The 16,454-nt window shown below is 41.2% G+C and overlaps 1 protein-coding gene across 4 annotated transcripts in view; it reads right to left on the minus strand.

The window, feature by feature from the left end:
* HDAC9 (histone deacetylase 9) overlaps nt 1-16,454 on the minus strand; it is a 504,774-nt gene that overhangs the window by 235,209 nt on the left and 253,111 nt on the right. For all 4 annotated transcript variants that reach the window (XM_056857023.1, XM_056857026.1, XM_056857025.1 and 1 more), the window contains 2 exons: nt 15,858-16,071; nt 15,127-15,344 (listed from right to left, as the gene is read on the minus strand). In XM_056857023.1, coding sequence (XP_056713001.1) covers nt 15,127-15,344; nt 15,858-16,071 — 432 coding nt within the window. The remainder of the gene's footprint in view (nt 1-15,126; nt 15,345-15,857; nt 16,072-16,454) is intronic.

Genomic DNA, 16,454 nt, shown 5'->3' on the forward strand with positions numbered 1-16,454 from the left:
CAATTCTTGATGATACCTAGACTCTTAATCGGACTTACTGTCTCTTCATCTTGCTGGTTTTGGTCCTGGATTGGCCCAGTTAAAACTTCCTTCTTTGAACATTGACTCTGTGTCACAAGTAATTGTGATTTTGCTGGGACTGCAGCAATACAGGTCCAAGTCATTCTCCCCCACCCCATTCCACGAGGAACCTCCATATAAGTATCTGTAAACACCTGGAAGGTACTTCATAATACTGAGAGAAAATTTTTGTTTGAGAGGCAGTTTGTGCAAACAGGTTGTTACAACAAAAGATGATCTCTCTCCATATGACCTCATTTATGTATGGCATGGCTGGACATTATGGTTTGAGAGGGAGTATGCTAGCCTTTGACTTGATTTTGCTTGATTCTTTCAATGACTTTGTGAGACCCTGTGGGGGGACAGAAGATGGTGCATCAAATGTACCAAATGAGTTAAGATAAGCAGCTACTGAAATGCCAAGAGAAGTCCTGATGTATCAGTAACCAATGTTACATGCAACCAGACTTCATAGGATACAGGAAGACCCTTCAGAACTGTGTGTAAGCACAAGTAAGTTATACAGGGGTACACTTCCTTCAACCCCAGCTTGAAAATCCTCATTTGGTCTTAAGAATGCACTGCTGGTTACTAAGAAAGCAAAAGCCGGCAAGGGTCCTGTCTTCCTGGATCCTTGAATAGGTAGCTATAAAACTGCTTTTGTTTGCTAGCTGTAACTAGGAGGGCAGGTGGGTGATAAGGAAGCAATATTTAAATACTCAGAATAGTAAGCATGCATTAAGCTTTCACTCATGCTTTGCTTCTAGAGTATTTGCGATGTGTACTGGTGTATGATGTGTCTCTATCTAGCATGTCCTTTACTGGGGACTGGTTTAGAATTATACTCTAGGTCCATGTCTTATGCACTGCCTACGTGTGTGTTTATAAAGTGCCATCAAGTCACAGCTGACTTATGGCAACCCCAGCAAGGGACTTTCACAGTGTCAAGTCCCAGGGCCAGAGGCAGAGAAGCAGGGTCAAGAGCAATCCAAAGTTAAAGCTGGTGTATCTGTAGATACACTACTGTTCCAAGTAGTACAAACACAGCCAGGGTTCAGTCCAGAGTTATAGGCACAGAGTTCAGTTCCAAAGTAAAATCACAGATTAGCACAAGATAGTAGCCCACATTGTTCCCACACCCACCTGGATGCAAGCCTCTGCTTAAGTAAGCCCAGGAGGAACCATCAGTTGGTTCCTCTGACTCAGCACTTGCCAGAGAAGGCTCATTATCCTCACTGCTGTCAGCTGGCAGTACTCTTGGCTGTGCTTGCAACCTAGAACTTCTCCTATGCTTGTGTAGGAGCGATCTACCCTTCCGGCGTTGCTGCTCCAGAGGCTGTGGAGGGCTGCTGTCAGATGCAGGTGAGTCCCCTGCCCTGGATGGTTGTAGGCATAGGGAACATCCATCTTTTTGTGCCTGCTCTGCTTGCTGTGGTTCTTCCCTTTCACTGTCTGCCGCTTCCAGGTCCTTTTCCTCTGAGGAAGCCTCAGCAGCCTGACTCATGACACACAGCAAGTGAGAAGCAGAGGTTGTTTGCCATCGCCTTTCTCTGCAGAGTCTTCCTTGGTAATCAACCTTCCAAGTATCCATGCCATTTGAATCACACAGTTTGCTTCCGTGGTGTATTGTGCAACGGGGCCTTCCAATAGCCTGCTTAATTTGCGTCATTAAAACTACAGTGTCTGTGTCTTCCTACTGACATCAATGGACCCACCAGGATGGTATGCACCCATTGTAGCAGAGGTCCCCTGAAGCACTAATTAACATTGTCTACGCTTCCAGCCTAAGAAGTCAGCAAAACACCAGAGTTTCTGCTACTATGGTTTATTTCTATTCACATAGGCATAACATCTCCTAGCTTCCAATACAACCTTTTCCTACCATCATTCTCTGAGAACCAAAATCATTTGTCAGCACTGTTGCCGCTGCCACAGGAAGGCATCAGCTGCCAGTAGCTGAAGGAAACTCCAAAACCAGGCCTCCACTTTCCCACCAGATTATTCTAACTGCTGTCATCGTATGATTCATGGGTTTGCTGAGTTATTATTATGTGGCCTGAGATCTCCCTCTTGAGAGACAGGGCCAGAGGATCACATTTTGGAAGATCAACTTGTGCACCTCCCCACTCCGGACTGCTCACTGCCTACTAAGAGCAAAAGGCTGAAATTGTACCATATACCGTATCAGCAAACCCACTGACACCAGTTTATCAAGGAAACGTTTATCTCCAGTAATTTGGAACGTTCATAGCTGCAAATCCATGTGTGTGTGTGGGAAGTGCCTTCAAGTCGCAGCCGACTTATAGCAACCCCTTCTGGGGTTTTCATGGCAAGAGACTAACAGAGGTGGTTTGCCAGTGCCTTCCTCTGCACAGCAACCCTGGTATTCCTTGGTGGTCTCCCATCCAAATACCCGGCTTAGCTCCTGAGATCTGATGAGATCAGGCTAGCCTGGGCCATCCAGGTCAGGGAAAATCCATACTGATTACTATATTCTAAATATTTTCAAGAAATACAGTGTAAGGCTTGGACTAGGAGCTCAGCAGAAACTAAAATGAATTCATGCCAGAAGGAAACTAGATGAGAACGATAAAGGCTTTGGCATGCTAACAACTGTTACTGAAATTATGGATAATGATGACATTAATAGAGCGACGACCAAAGGTAACTTCTTAATGTCCTCCAAAACCAAAAAGCTGGCAATGTTTTTTAAATGTTTATAACAGAAACAAATTGATTCACATGGCAAGGACAAAACTGACAACAGACATTCACCTCAAGTAGACACAGAATTTATGAGCAGCGTGCAGGAGCCTATTAAAATCACTTCCACTCCTTCTCCAGGGGCAGATTTTTCTCTACAACTGCACCAAATCAGTCTTATTATTTCCTTCTAGCACTGAAAAGTTGCAGAAAAGACTTAACGGTAGTAAAAATGTATTTCACAGCTTACATTTATCAGAAAATACAACAGAACATTAATGCAAAATAATCCATTTTCTGCCCAAGGGATTAAAAAAAAAATCAGCAAGTGGCTGATTAGGATTTGCTCATTTTTTTTGCAGAAGTCAAGATTAGCCAAGCAAGCTCTGGCCATGGGCTTGTAAATCACAATCCACACACCACTCTAGAGCTCTGCTGAGCAACAGTAGCCATGGAAGTATAACCAGCCTGGGAACAAGCCAAGCTGAGTGGCCATTGAGGCATTGCCAATGAAAAGTCTAAGCCAAGAGGCCCCCAAGACACTAACACTGTTGCTGGAGTTTGGCTTTGCTTGGTCTAGCCACCAGTGGTCCACTATGGGATTTTGTCTTGTAAGTTAAATGGCCAGTCCACCCCAGGGCTAACATCCTCATGAAAGCTTGCGCTATTGGCAGTAAATCTAAGAAAATCACAAATAAAATTATTTGTATGTCTATGGTTGACTTGCAAACAATGAAACTACTGGCCACAATTGAATTAAATGAGTTTATACAGCTCTCAGCTCAAACTGATTTAATACATAGCATCATAAAGTTGGAAGGGGGCATACAGGGCATGTAGTCCAACTTCTTGCTCAATGCAGGATCAGCCTAAAGCATCCCTGACAATTAATGACTGCGAGTAGATTCATTTATTAATACGGCAAATGCCATTAGAATTGACAATTAATGACCTGCAGTGGCTAATGCTACTCCTCTCTCACAAGCATTGGCAGGCAAACCTTTTCTTGCCTCTTAACCTTAAACAACTTCTCACTCACAATAAAACACTTCTTAACATGGACTCTGGGACCAGAGCCTGCATAAACCAAGAAGCCAACTCTGTCCCCATATTTATTCTGACAACACGATCACCAGACCTAACAACACCAGCCATAGCATCTCAAATTCATTCACTAGTTCATCTTCCAATGTTAGATAGGCCATCAAGAGTCAAAAAATGCCCTTCCGTGCTCTACACTGGACAAACAGATCAGTCCCTAAGCAAAATAATAAGTGGGCATAAATCTGATACCAAAAATCACAGCACTCAAAAACCAGTGGGGGAACACTTTAATCTTCCAGAACATTCAATTGCTGGCTTAAGAGTGGCAGTCCTCAGAGAAACTTCAAGGAGAGATTACAATGTGATAATGCTGAAGTTGAGTTCATTCAGGAATTTAGAACAATAGATCCCCCCAGAGCTGGTACAGACATAGGATTCTCATTATAGATGTCAATTTTCTGTCCCTAAGCATTTCCCCCCTGCTGTAATCAAGCTGATTATATTTTACATTGTACTTACGCATCCAGACTCCTTTCTTTGCAACATCCCTCCAACCTTCAGACTGGGATATAAGGACTCAGAGATATCCATTCCTACTTGTAGCTGATGAAGGGAGCTTTGACTCTTGAAAGAAAAAATCCTTTTGGTCTCTAAGGTGCTATTGGACTTGAATCTAGCTATTCTACTGTAGACCAACACAGCTACCCTCTGAAACAATGAGTTTATGTATGTTTAACACTGTTGAATAGTTGGCCAGGGAACATTGCTGTGATCTGATCACAGACTGTCTTTGTGAAAGAGTTGCTAAAAATTGTAGACAGGATACTGATACAGGCAATCTCTGATGAACATATAAGGATGAAATGGCCTGAAGCAAAATGGACTTTGTTTTGAAAGTTGCAGATAATGACCAGGTACACAAAAGAAACCAACTTCTTCTATTCAGTATGGACCAGATATTTTGACATTTGAAACATCTGTTGTTGAGCCACCAGGAACGTCTGGCTGCTGACTGGCTAGCTGAAAAATACAAGCCGAAACATCTGTGTGGCAGATAATAATCTACAGCTACATGAGTCACTGATGCAGAAGGGCCATCTGTAAAACATTCCATATGCCAGTTGCTCGGCATCAGGTGGGCTACCCTTAAAGAGAATCCAAGAGAGAATCAGATCCAGACTGCAGCCCAGTTAGGAAACATATTTATTTCCTCACTGCACTCCTTCTGCATGCTTTCAAGTTCAAAGTGGGGATCTCTTTTTTTTTGTGATGCATTATGGTACTATTTCTGCAGACCTGATAAGGCAGATGTTTCAACCCTCATGTGACATCTGGGGTAGTTCATGTAACGAGCACACTAAAAGCAGCCTTATCATTAAGAACTAAAAAAGGTTTGAATGTATACTGAAGTGTTTTGTAAATCCATAGAAGAACGTACAGATCCATTTCTAAAACAAAGGAAAATATTACTGTCCCTGTTTCATAAATATGCTGATCACATTTTTCAAGGCCGTACTGTAACTTAGTGATGAAATTCAGAAGATGATCCAATTAAGGTGTCCTAAGATAGATTTAAAAAGCAAACATTTGAGCTCACCCGAGTGTAACTGAGTACTTCCTCCTCATGCAGTTGCTACAAGATGCTTCCAGCTCCAGATCAGAACCTTTTTGTAGGCCAGCAGAGACAACATATGGCGATTGGCGGAAAAATGACTGAAAATCAATCCTGTTTTTGTGGGATGGGAGCTGGAATTAGGGATGCATTTATTGTTCTCCTAGCAGCTGTAAAAACTCCGATGTTGACACTTTTTTTTTTTTTTGCAGAATCAAGGCCAGCACAAGGGAACCCTAACTTTGATAGACCTTTGCAAAATAGGGCCACATTTTATCAAATAGGTAAAACTGGGCAACAGAAGGTCAAACAGAATGGGCTTGGTAGGGTCTCTGTAGAAGAAGAGATAACATTGATGAAGAAGAGGCTAGCAGGACTGCTGCCATTTTAAGTCAATCAAGAGTGGCTAGAGGAGAATAAGCTCAACATAAGAGAGAGTGTTATACATTGCAAGCCAGATTCTGGCAATTCTACTTGGATAGCTTTCTTGGAAAGTTAGCTTCAGCAACCCACCATCTACTTGGCACTGATGAAGCTTCTTTGTTCTTTGCTGTAGGGAAAAGGTTGTGCAAGAACCCCCACCCGCAGCTATTCTGGATTCATTAATCATATATTAAAATGAATCTCAGAAAATATCACAAGAAACTCTAGGCCAGAGTTCAGCACACAAAGTACAAAATACCTTGAGCTGGCTCTAGGCACATGCTCCTATATCTGAAGTGGCTTCCATATACATTTTTGTTCACAAACATAGCAAGGTTGTTTGATATTATAATTCACTCTAGTAAAACCCACGGGATATGTATAATCCAACTGAATTTAAAGTTCCCTGGATTTTAATGGGAGAGGTTTAAGTTCATGCTTCACTTTGTATGATATCAATGTAGTAAAAATGTTTCACTTTGATTGGATCACACCCAAAGGATTTTAACACTAAATACAGAATGCAAATCAATCCAGGATCTATCATGTAATGGGGGTGGAATCCTTAACTGGGACATTAATGAAACAATATTTGAAACATGGTTGCATGACTAGTGCCACCTTAATGACTGAAGTTGTACAAAGCGATCTGCTCCAAATCAGGATTTGCAAATTATGCAAAATTAAAAATTCTACTTAATGAACAGCTTCCAGCAAAAGCTATTTTACTTCATTTCTTTTGTTTTCAGGAAATTAAACAGTAAGGAATATGCATAAGCCAAAGTAAACAGCAGCGGCAGCAGCAGAGAAGGCATTTTGGAAAAAAATTAGTCGACCCAAGAAAGGACTTCAAAGACAGCCATACCTGCTCCGTTGTAAATGAAAATATGGTACGTAAATAAACTGGCTACAGAACCCAGGCCTTTATATATCTCTTTCACTTCTAGCCAGTCTTTTTATTTTTCCTTCCCCAAGTGGAAGCTTTGATAAAATCCATAATTTCCTGAGACCATTTAAATGAAATGGCTGCACAGTCAAAGAACAAAGCACCTACTAGCAGGAACAGCGGTCTATGCAGAGATGAGCTGGCCTCTATGCCGTCTGCAAGCTAATCCAAAAAGCATGACATAAATTCCTACGGGACATGAGTTCTGCTAGGCAAGCTAAAACCAACATTATGCACAAATCAGTCCACACTTGTAGCTGTAAGCAACTGCTTGCCCATCCAACAAAAACATATTTTTGCCCTCTTTTTTTCTCAATTAAAAACATTTATAGAAATTATCTCCATGCACTGAAACCTATGAATGATTTGCAAGATTAGCTATCTACACAGATACAGGAAAAATACCCAACATTTCTGAAGTCACTTCCACACAGGGATGATTCCTAGGATTGCCATTCTCCAGATACTAGCTGGAGATCTCCTGCTATTACAACTGATCTCCATCTGATACGAGTTCAGTTCACCTGGAGAAAATGGCCGCTTTGGCAATTGGACTCTATGGCATTAAAGTCCCTCCCCTCCCCAAACCCTGCCCTCCTCAGGCCCCGCCCCAAAAATATCCAGGTATTTCCCAACCCGGAGCTGGCAACCCTAATGATTCCCCAGTTTGATCTCATTGCTGCTGTGAATGCAAATGCCTTTCACAGCAGCAACAGAGCCCATGCACAGGCATTTTCTCCATGCGTCCCCCTTGTGACCACAATTTCAAGTCTAATTTGCAATCCTAAGGACAAGAACTGTGCTTTTCTTTGAGATGCTCAGGGTACCCAGTGTCTCTATTCAGCACTAAATTTCTCACAGCCATCATGATTGGGAAATGCAGGCCATTCATATCATGGCTCCAATCCTTCGGAAAGATGTTACCTCCTTTCTGTTTCCGCAGTCTCTTAGCAACTGGGCCTAGGAGAATCAGACTGCTCTCCATTCAGTATTTTGAACAATTTGTTTCCACTGTACTGAGACCAGATCAACAGATCATTATCCTGGCAGTCTTTCCCAATCACAAAAAGCTCGGCGTTTATAATGTAATCTTGATCAGACATGAGTCTTGTTAAGTAGCAACTTTACTAGAATGATAGAACAGTAAATGTATACCATCTATAAGTGCCCAGAGATATATGAACTAACTCACAAATTCTTGGTTGACTCAGATGACTCCTATCAAGTAGTGATTACCAAAAATTGGATTCAGTATTCGAATCCAGAGAATCCCTTTCATGAACAGAAGCCAACTCTGCTCACCAGGAAAGGGTCTCACTAATTCCTCCTCTCCAGGTATCCTTCCTTGGGTCATATCCTATGCTATTCTGGAAGTTTCCCCTAGTCCTTGGAAGTAGCTTTTCAGGAGGTGCAAGTGAGCTACAGAGAAAAGAAGCCTGATTGAGTAAGCAAAACTCTGCCTGTGGTTTTCTGGATCCAAATGACTGAAACCTCTGAACTCCACAACTCTTTAGGAATGACAACTTACTGAATGTTTTGACTGTATAGTGTAACTACTTCTAAAGATCACATTGCTGATTCCTACCTCTAGTTTTAGAAAAAAATATTATTATGGATAACCTTTGCATTCCAAGACCAATAGTTACAAAGAAAAAAAATAACTTTATATTAATACTGTTGCTCTAGACTGCTATCTCCCAGGCTCTCACTGTAACCCAGAGCTCATTAAGAGACATCAGGCAAGGCCAAAGGATCTGATCTTCACCTGCTTTCTATAATAATGGGAGTAATACCAGCTATGTGTCATCATTGTTGTTTGAAGGACTACAAAAACAATGAACGATAAGCATTCTGAATTTAGGAAAAAGCATTTTAGAATTAAGGATTATCATTGTTAAAACAAAATTGCAAATTTTAGCTAGTTTTCATTGCTTTGTTTGTGGATACATTATACTGTTGCACTATGTCTCTAATTTAGTCCTCTGGTTTTGTTTCGTTATTGTATGTATCATACTGTCTTATTGTATGTGTATAGTGGGTTGGATCGAAACAAAGGTACCTATCTTTTCACACAGGGCATTTCTGTCAGTGAAACAGAATGTTCTTGTCTCCCACACACACACATACACACTGCATAAGAACATAAGAAGGGCCCTGCTGGATCAGATCAAGGCCCATCAAGTCCGGCAGTCTGTTCACACAGAGGCCAATCAGGTGCCTCTAGGAAGCCTACAAACAAGACAACTGCAACAGCACCATTTTGCCTGTGTTCCACAGCACCTAATGTAATAGTCATGCTCCTCTGATCCTGGAGAGAATAGGCATGCATCATGACTAGTATCCATTTTTACTAGTAGCCATGAATACCCTTCTCCTCCATGAACATGTCCACTTAAAGCTTTCCAAGATGGCTGCCATCACCACATCCTGGGGCAGGCAGTGCCACTGCAGTCACTGATCTCTCCCAAAATGCTACACATGGGGGACAGGGGAAGGGGACTCTGAGGAACAGCTTTGGGTGGGGGGGAATAAAGCGTCTGCATCAGGTGGAAATTACCCCTTCCATGAGTGGAAAATTTAGTCTGGATCGAATCCACTGTTTTTAGCATACGACTCTCTAATTTTGTCAACCAGTCTGGTTTTGTTCTTTGCACTGATGACCGCATGTGTCATATTGCTGTTGACTGCATTGTTTTCAATTGTGCAACCCACCAGGAGTTTCAGTGAGAAAGGTGGACTGCAAATGGCATAGTAAATACATCAAAGACAACACCTCTTGTGTTGGTGGAAGGCTCCTTGCACCAGACAGAAATAGAACGGATTCACAGGCTCCAACCTAGTGTTATTACATATACTTTCACAATGCAACCTTTTGTATCATTATACTATACAGTATATATGATACGATTATATTAAACACACTCCAGGATGCCCTATATATATTAATTGCTTATCCAGGCTCTTCAAAAGGTCACCTGTTTTGCTCCTTTCCTTGTCGTTCTAATGTGTCCAGATAAGTGCCAACAACCTGGTATACACAGAGCATTTAGAAAGGGCATCTTTTAAGTTATTTGCAGAGACAGTTTACAAGAGTCAAAACAGTAAGAGTTTTGTTGCAGAGTCAGTCTTTTGGTACCTATGACAATTAGCTTAACTGGGGCTGCAAGACATCCTATCCCTTTTATGGGATGGAATGGAGTTCTTTAAAAAAATGTGATCAAAGGAGTCTACAAGGAAACAAGCTGTCATCTAGACAGAAGTATATTAAATCTGGCAACACCAAATACTATCTTGAAAAGGAAAGCCCAGTTCAGGTTTCCACAAATTCATTTTTCAAAAGCAAGGGCAAAACTCTCTGCTGACTTCTGGATGAGATGTCAAAATTTGCATTTCAGCTAGAATGTTTTGAGAAGGTCAGTGTATTGCATCCCATAGGTATAAACGTCAGCCTACAATAAGAAGGTATACTGTTTCCCACATCAAAAACATGGCCTCTGACAAATGACTGAAGAAACCATAGGGGATCCTCTCTGGCTACAAAGAAGTAAACCCTACTTCGCTGCCCAATTGATTGTTTCTTTCTCTCGATAGTAGAAACAATTTAGGGGGGAAATATCCTAACTTTACTTTTGGTCTGGGTTAGCTTTTTACTACTTATCACTCCAATCACTATGTAGGCTTATTAGTGAATACTGGGACCTTATCAAAGGACAAGAACATGATTGATGTATTCAGTGCTGTGAGACTAAAAACTCCAAGGGTACTCTTTCAGAAGCCAGGTTTTTCGAAGCCTCTTTATATTGCTTCATTATTACATGACAGTTTTTCATCATGGTATAAAGTTATACAAGTGGACCATGATTTCCAAGAGTGTAGCTACAGATTCTCCATTCTTATCTGCTTGCCTTTCATAGCTGGCCATGGGAGCCATTACAATTTGCCCTTGACAGATGGCTTGATTCACAAATTACCAGTTTGGCTGCCACCAAAGAGACAAATTATGTGGACACCACTCCATCCTTCATTTTCCTCAATGGATTTTAAACTAGCCAATCTTTGTGGGCATCTCTTCGCACCATGTCACATGGGATCTTCAGTACTTTTGGTGAGAGCATAAAGAAAGGAAGTATGCAACCTTGAGTCCTAGTTCTGACATTACTGCAAAGACATGCAACAGGGAAGGGACGGGAAGGGAAGGGAAGGGAAGGGGGCTCCAGCAGCTCCATGATCCAATAGCATTCTTTCATGTGCCTGGGAGGAAGTTAGAGGGTTGTAAAAATGAAGAGTTCATCATCAGCGACTCCTGAGACTGCATGTCAATTGAAAAGATGAAGAACACAACTTGCTATGCTAAGGAGGATGGGGCTGATTGGACATGTATTCAACACACCTACAGAAGACATCAGGAGGGAATTGCTTTAAAGAAGTTCAGTTCACACTACGGGAACTATTATACTGAACAGCACTGCTGAAGAACCAAGAATTTGTACACCACAAGAAAATTTGCTTAAAATTAAAGCACAGCATGGGAGGGGGGAACCTAATATTCAATACTGAGTAAGAAAAATAATCCTTATTGTAGTGCATGTCATTTCCAGTAAAAATATAAATTGTATTTTTAAAAAATCAAATCAATAAATGATTTCTTGGCAAATGTCAGGTTACTCTACACGTGACATGGTTATGTACTGTGCAGTGGTTAGAATGTTTTCCTACAACTGGGGAAACACTGGTTCAAATCTACACTCAGTCATGGAACACTAGCATTGTTCACATATTACAGTGTGCACACATCCTGTATTCAGCTGTTTGTAAGAAAGAGCCAACGCACATTCATTTTACAAACCCAAGACTGGGTACCTGGATCAACAGAGGGGTTCAAATCACACACTGAATTCTGCTTGCACTAAATGTTAGAATTACTCGATGCATGAAAAAAGGAAAAACAAGTGTATGCTGTACATGGAACTTGTTCAATGGAACTTGTGAACAAGACTTCATTGTAAGAACTTGGAACAATTACTCATTCTCTCAGCGAGACATCTCTTCAGATATCTTATGAGGATGAAACAGAAGAAAGGAGGACCATGTACACTACTACAAACTCTTTGAAGAAAGCTGTAATGAAAAAACAGACAGAAATATTCAACTGTGCCATGAATTCTTGGTGCCTCAAACCCAAGAATGGACTGCAGGCTATTCCATGAGAACAACAGCAGCATCAACCAATGGACTGCTCCTGAAATACTCTGCTAATATGATACTGGTGTCTACTGCATGTATTTCCATAGAATTAATCTAGTGTTTTGAATTTACCAGTTCTATAATAGGTTCCCCCCATGAATTCCTCTGTGCTTGTTGCTTGGCGATCCAGTATGAGGCTTTGGTTAGAGTTGTGGATTTGGAAAGGGGAGACTTTGGTCCAGTCACAGTCACGAGCAACCTAACCAACCTTATCGGGCTACTGCCAAGTCAAAATGTGAAAAGGAGAACTATGCATACCACACTGACTACCCTGAAGAAACGGATTGGGGGAGGGGAATAAAAATGTAACCGTTTTTAATGTCTTTCTTAACACTGTTGCAAATCAGTTAGGATCCATTTCATTCCTCTCTCACTATTCTCATTCAAGATAGGCTTCTTAAGACTCGACCACACAAAATGGGCTTGTACAACCTCTGGCTCATAAAGCCGGGTACAGCCTACCTGCAACTGCAATGGCTTACTGGGACAAAATTCATCTCCTGTTTATGCTGCTGACCTGGTAGTGCAAAAATCAGAAGAGAGGGTAAGCAGTTGAAAGGCTACAATAACGAGAAGGCAGATTATAAGCCTTGCTTAGTGGATCATCAGTTGTGCAGGCTTGATATAAAACAAACATGAAGACCTGAGAAAAAATATGAGTTGAAATGCTGGTTTATCCATTAGGATGAAAACCTGGATGATAGCTAATCATGATTTGTTCTGGATATTCTTGGGGGGGGGGGGGCGGATTCCCAGAGGCTCTGTTTTTTAACCAGTAATAAAAAGCTTGCTTTTGTTCAGACTGTTGAGGGAAGGTGAAATATTTTGAAAACCTGGCGCTCCGAGATGTACCTATGCCTTCTTGATTAAACATATGGAACAGATAGTCAATGGAAAGCCAAGTGGAGTCAGACTTGAGTAATCAAAACACCCAAGTTGAGAGGGGTTAATGTGCAAGGATCAGCTCTGAACTTTGAAGTTCTGAAGTCTTCATTTTTCCTAATTAAAACGAGATTTAATAACCAAATCCACTGTACAAACTATGTACGTCAAGGCTGTGTTTTTAATTTGGTTGAGAATTTTTAAGAGATTCCAAGAAATCAGCACCCCACAGGAGATACTCCCTAGTGAGATGCTTAAAAAAAATTCACCCCATTTTCTTTCATATGATTGCTGATCACATCTACTGCCACACAGGGAAGGAAAAAAACAACCACTGATTGCTGAGTGGGTTTACATTAATTGTGGTGTTATGCTTTTACATGCAGGAGCCTTGGGAATGCCTAAATAACTTGGCCTATGGAAATGAGCATGGCAGCAGTAAAATAAGCAGGTGTATAACATACTCAACAGATCCACCTCTCATTTTGCCAGCAAGTCACAGGATGTCTCACATATTACAACAGATGACGGCACACACTTACTGTACCTTGTTTAGATCAAAGCTTCTTAAACTGTGGGTTGTGACCCATATGGGGTCACATAACTGAATGTGGGGGTCGAGAAAAATTTAAAATAAAAAAAAAATCTTTATGATTTATTATCAGTAAATGTTTGATTTGTATACCTATTTTATATACCTGTATACCCGGGGTTGCGTAACAATTTCTCAGGCGAAAAAGGGTCCCAAGTGGAAAAGGTTTAAGAAGCCCTGGTTTAGATCACGATGGGTAGCCATGTTAGTTGGTCTGTACCAGTAGAAAAAAGCAAGAGTCCAGTAGCACCTTAAAGACTAATACAATTTTTGGCAGGGTATGATGTTTTGTGAGTCACAGATCTGAAGAAGTGAGTTGTGACTTACGAAAGCTCATACCCTGCCGGAAATTTTGTTAGTCTTTAAGATGCTACTGGACTCTTGCTCTTTTCTACTGTACCTTGTTTGTGTTAAATAATTTAGTAGTCTTGAAGTAGCTATAATGGTTGTTGGCTCAGTCAGTTTATAGTTACATGTTTCTAACACAGATGAGCAACTGTGTGGAAAATGTGGAGAAGTCACTGCTTGGTAAGGACCTCAGAGTTTACCACTCAAGAATATGTGGGAGAAAATGGGATATCATATTTGTATTAATATGGTCAGTTGTGTATTTGAAAAGTCTACCATGTGGTCAGCTACATTCATCGTGATGTGTGCAGTCCTAAACAGAGTCGCATACTTCTTTAGCCACTGAATAAATCAAGGGGCTTAGAAGGCTGTAACTCTACTTAGGGTTGCACTGTAAATTTTATAATGTGATTTCCTATAATGAAAGCCTAATCTTCAGTTTCTAGCACTCTGAGTGATGAACATTCAAGGATAAAACTGCGATTACTATCACCATTTAGTATTTCTTTAGACCCAAAACACATGCCAGACTTCAAACAGAACAATGAAAAATGGAATGCTTAGGGTACATAATCTTCAAAATGTTATGGAGAAATATAAATTAAACCTGCTCAATAAATTGACAGCAAAAGCTTTACACTTGGCATGTGCTAGACACCTAATGCAAATTGGTAACTGCAATTTAGAAATCTTGTTGCTATGTCTAATATTAACAAAGGAGCCGCAAAGGAGTAACCTCACTGTGTCCGAAAAACCACTTTCTCCTGCCCATTCACTGAGATCAGAGGCCCTGCCCCTCCCACATCTTCAGAGATTAGGTGGGTGATTACCAGAGAGGGATTTTTCCCTTGTGCCCCCCCCCAACTTTAGGCAGTTCGTTAAGAGAGCCATCTGTTGTCTACAATGTGTTCTTTTAGACATTCCATTCTCATAGGCTTTTTACTACTTCTGAATCTTTATGACTTCAATTACTTTAATTGTATCAAATATTTTGGTTAATATTACTTTTATAACTACTTTTAGGTTGGCATTATAAGCCAATTTGAGCACGCAAATGGAAAAGTAGGATATAAGTATATTAAATAAATGTTAGCGGCACATTCTGAAAATATAGCATCAGTTCAATATAGCTGCTGAACGTTTCTAGCGAAGATTTTTGCACAGTGCGGCTACAAATGGCAGTGCAGGTGTTTAGGGAAGCCCCACCCCCTCCATTTTTCTCATCTGTACAAATCTTCCTATTATGTTCTAAGCGCCAGTGTTCAAACTTACTTTGTTCATGTGGATCTGTTGCTGGTACTGTTTCTGCTTCTCCAGAAACTGCTGATGCTGTTGCTGAATTACAAGCTGAGCCAACGTGCTCTGAGGCAGTGGAGCTGATTGGGTTCGGTTTAGCGGCCTGTGCCGAGGCAGCTTATGTGCAACTCTGAGGCCTGGTGAGACTCTTTCTTTTGTTGCCAGAGGTGACTGTGGATGAAGAGGCACCCCACCTGCAAACCAATGCCATTCCTTCATCAAATATGGCAGCCAACAAAACAAAGGCCTTACTATGATGTTGCATCACGCAGGGATTTAAAGAGAAGTCCGAGAACTTCAATTAAAGTGTCCCAAAGTGGCCAACAGAAATGGAATGTCCTTCCCAAGTTAAGATAGTGTTTACATACAAATGCATATAAATACAAACCAAATATTGTGTAAGGCAACAGCAAAAACTGGCCTACATAAAGTTGTCAACCTCCAAGTGGGACTTGGAGATCTCCTGGAGTTACAACTGATCTTCAGACAAAGAGATTAGCCCCCCCCCCCGGAGGAAATGGCTGCTTTGGAGGGTGGACTCTATGGCACTATACCCTGCTGAGCTCCCTCCCCGAAATCCATCATCCCCAGGTTCCAGCTCCCCAAACTGGAAACCCTATCCTATGTGCTCACCTCCCTAAAAAAAGTATACTTGCCGGAAATACAATCAAGTGGGCTTTCAGAAGGATCATTCCATTGATAGATACCTGTAGCAAGGAGTTTTTGCTGCCTCATTTGTTCTTTTAGTAACAAATGCTGAAGAAGAGCCTGGTGGCTGCTATTTGGCTTTCCCTCTAGAACGATGGGCTGAGGGGCTGAAGGTGAAGAGATGCTTCCCCTGTATTGTCCAGGCAAAACCACCCCTGGTCTGATTGTCTGAGTTTCACACTTTTGTTTTTCTTTGAATGATGATGATGAAGTCTATATTTAAAAGAAAAGGAAAAAAAGACGATCTTATGGTTTCCTCCCCAAATAAGCCATCAATGATGCAGAGTGGGTGTGGGGAAAAGGCACAAAGTGTTGATGGCATGAAGTTTTGGCAGTAGTTTTTTGCCAATGTCATGTAGCTCAATCCTAAAATCAGCAGGAACCACGCTACTTAGAAGATTACTCTAATAGTATGACAGGTTGCAAGCCAGTAGCTGCTTAAGTGCTCCTTAAGCCCAGTAGCTCATTAAGTGCTGCAATACCACTGATGATGGAACTGAATTTCAGAACTGGAAAGGTTCAGAATAGGGCTGTGCATATCGATAAACCCGAACCAAAAATAAACCCGAAATTAGTCATTTTGGCAATATTTGGGG

The sequence above is a fragment of the Euleptes europaea genome, chromosome 11 (assembly GCF_029931775.1).
Source record: "Euleptes europaea isolate rEulEur1 chromosome 11, rEulEur1.hap1, whole genome shotgun sequence".
NCBI classification, from domain to species: Eukaryota; Metazoa; Chordata; class Lepidosauria; order Squamata; family Sphaerodactylidae; genus Euleptes; species Euleptes europaea.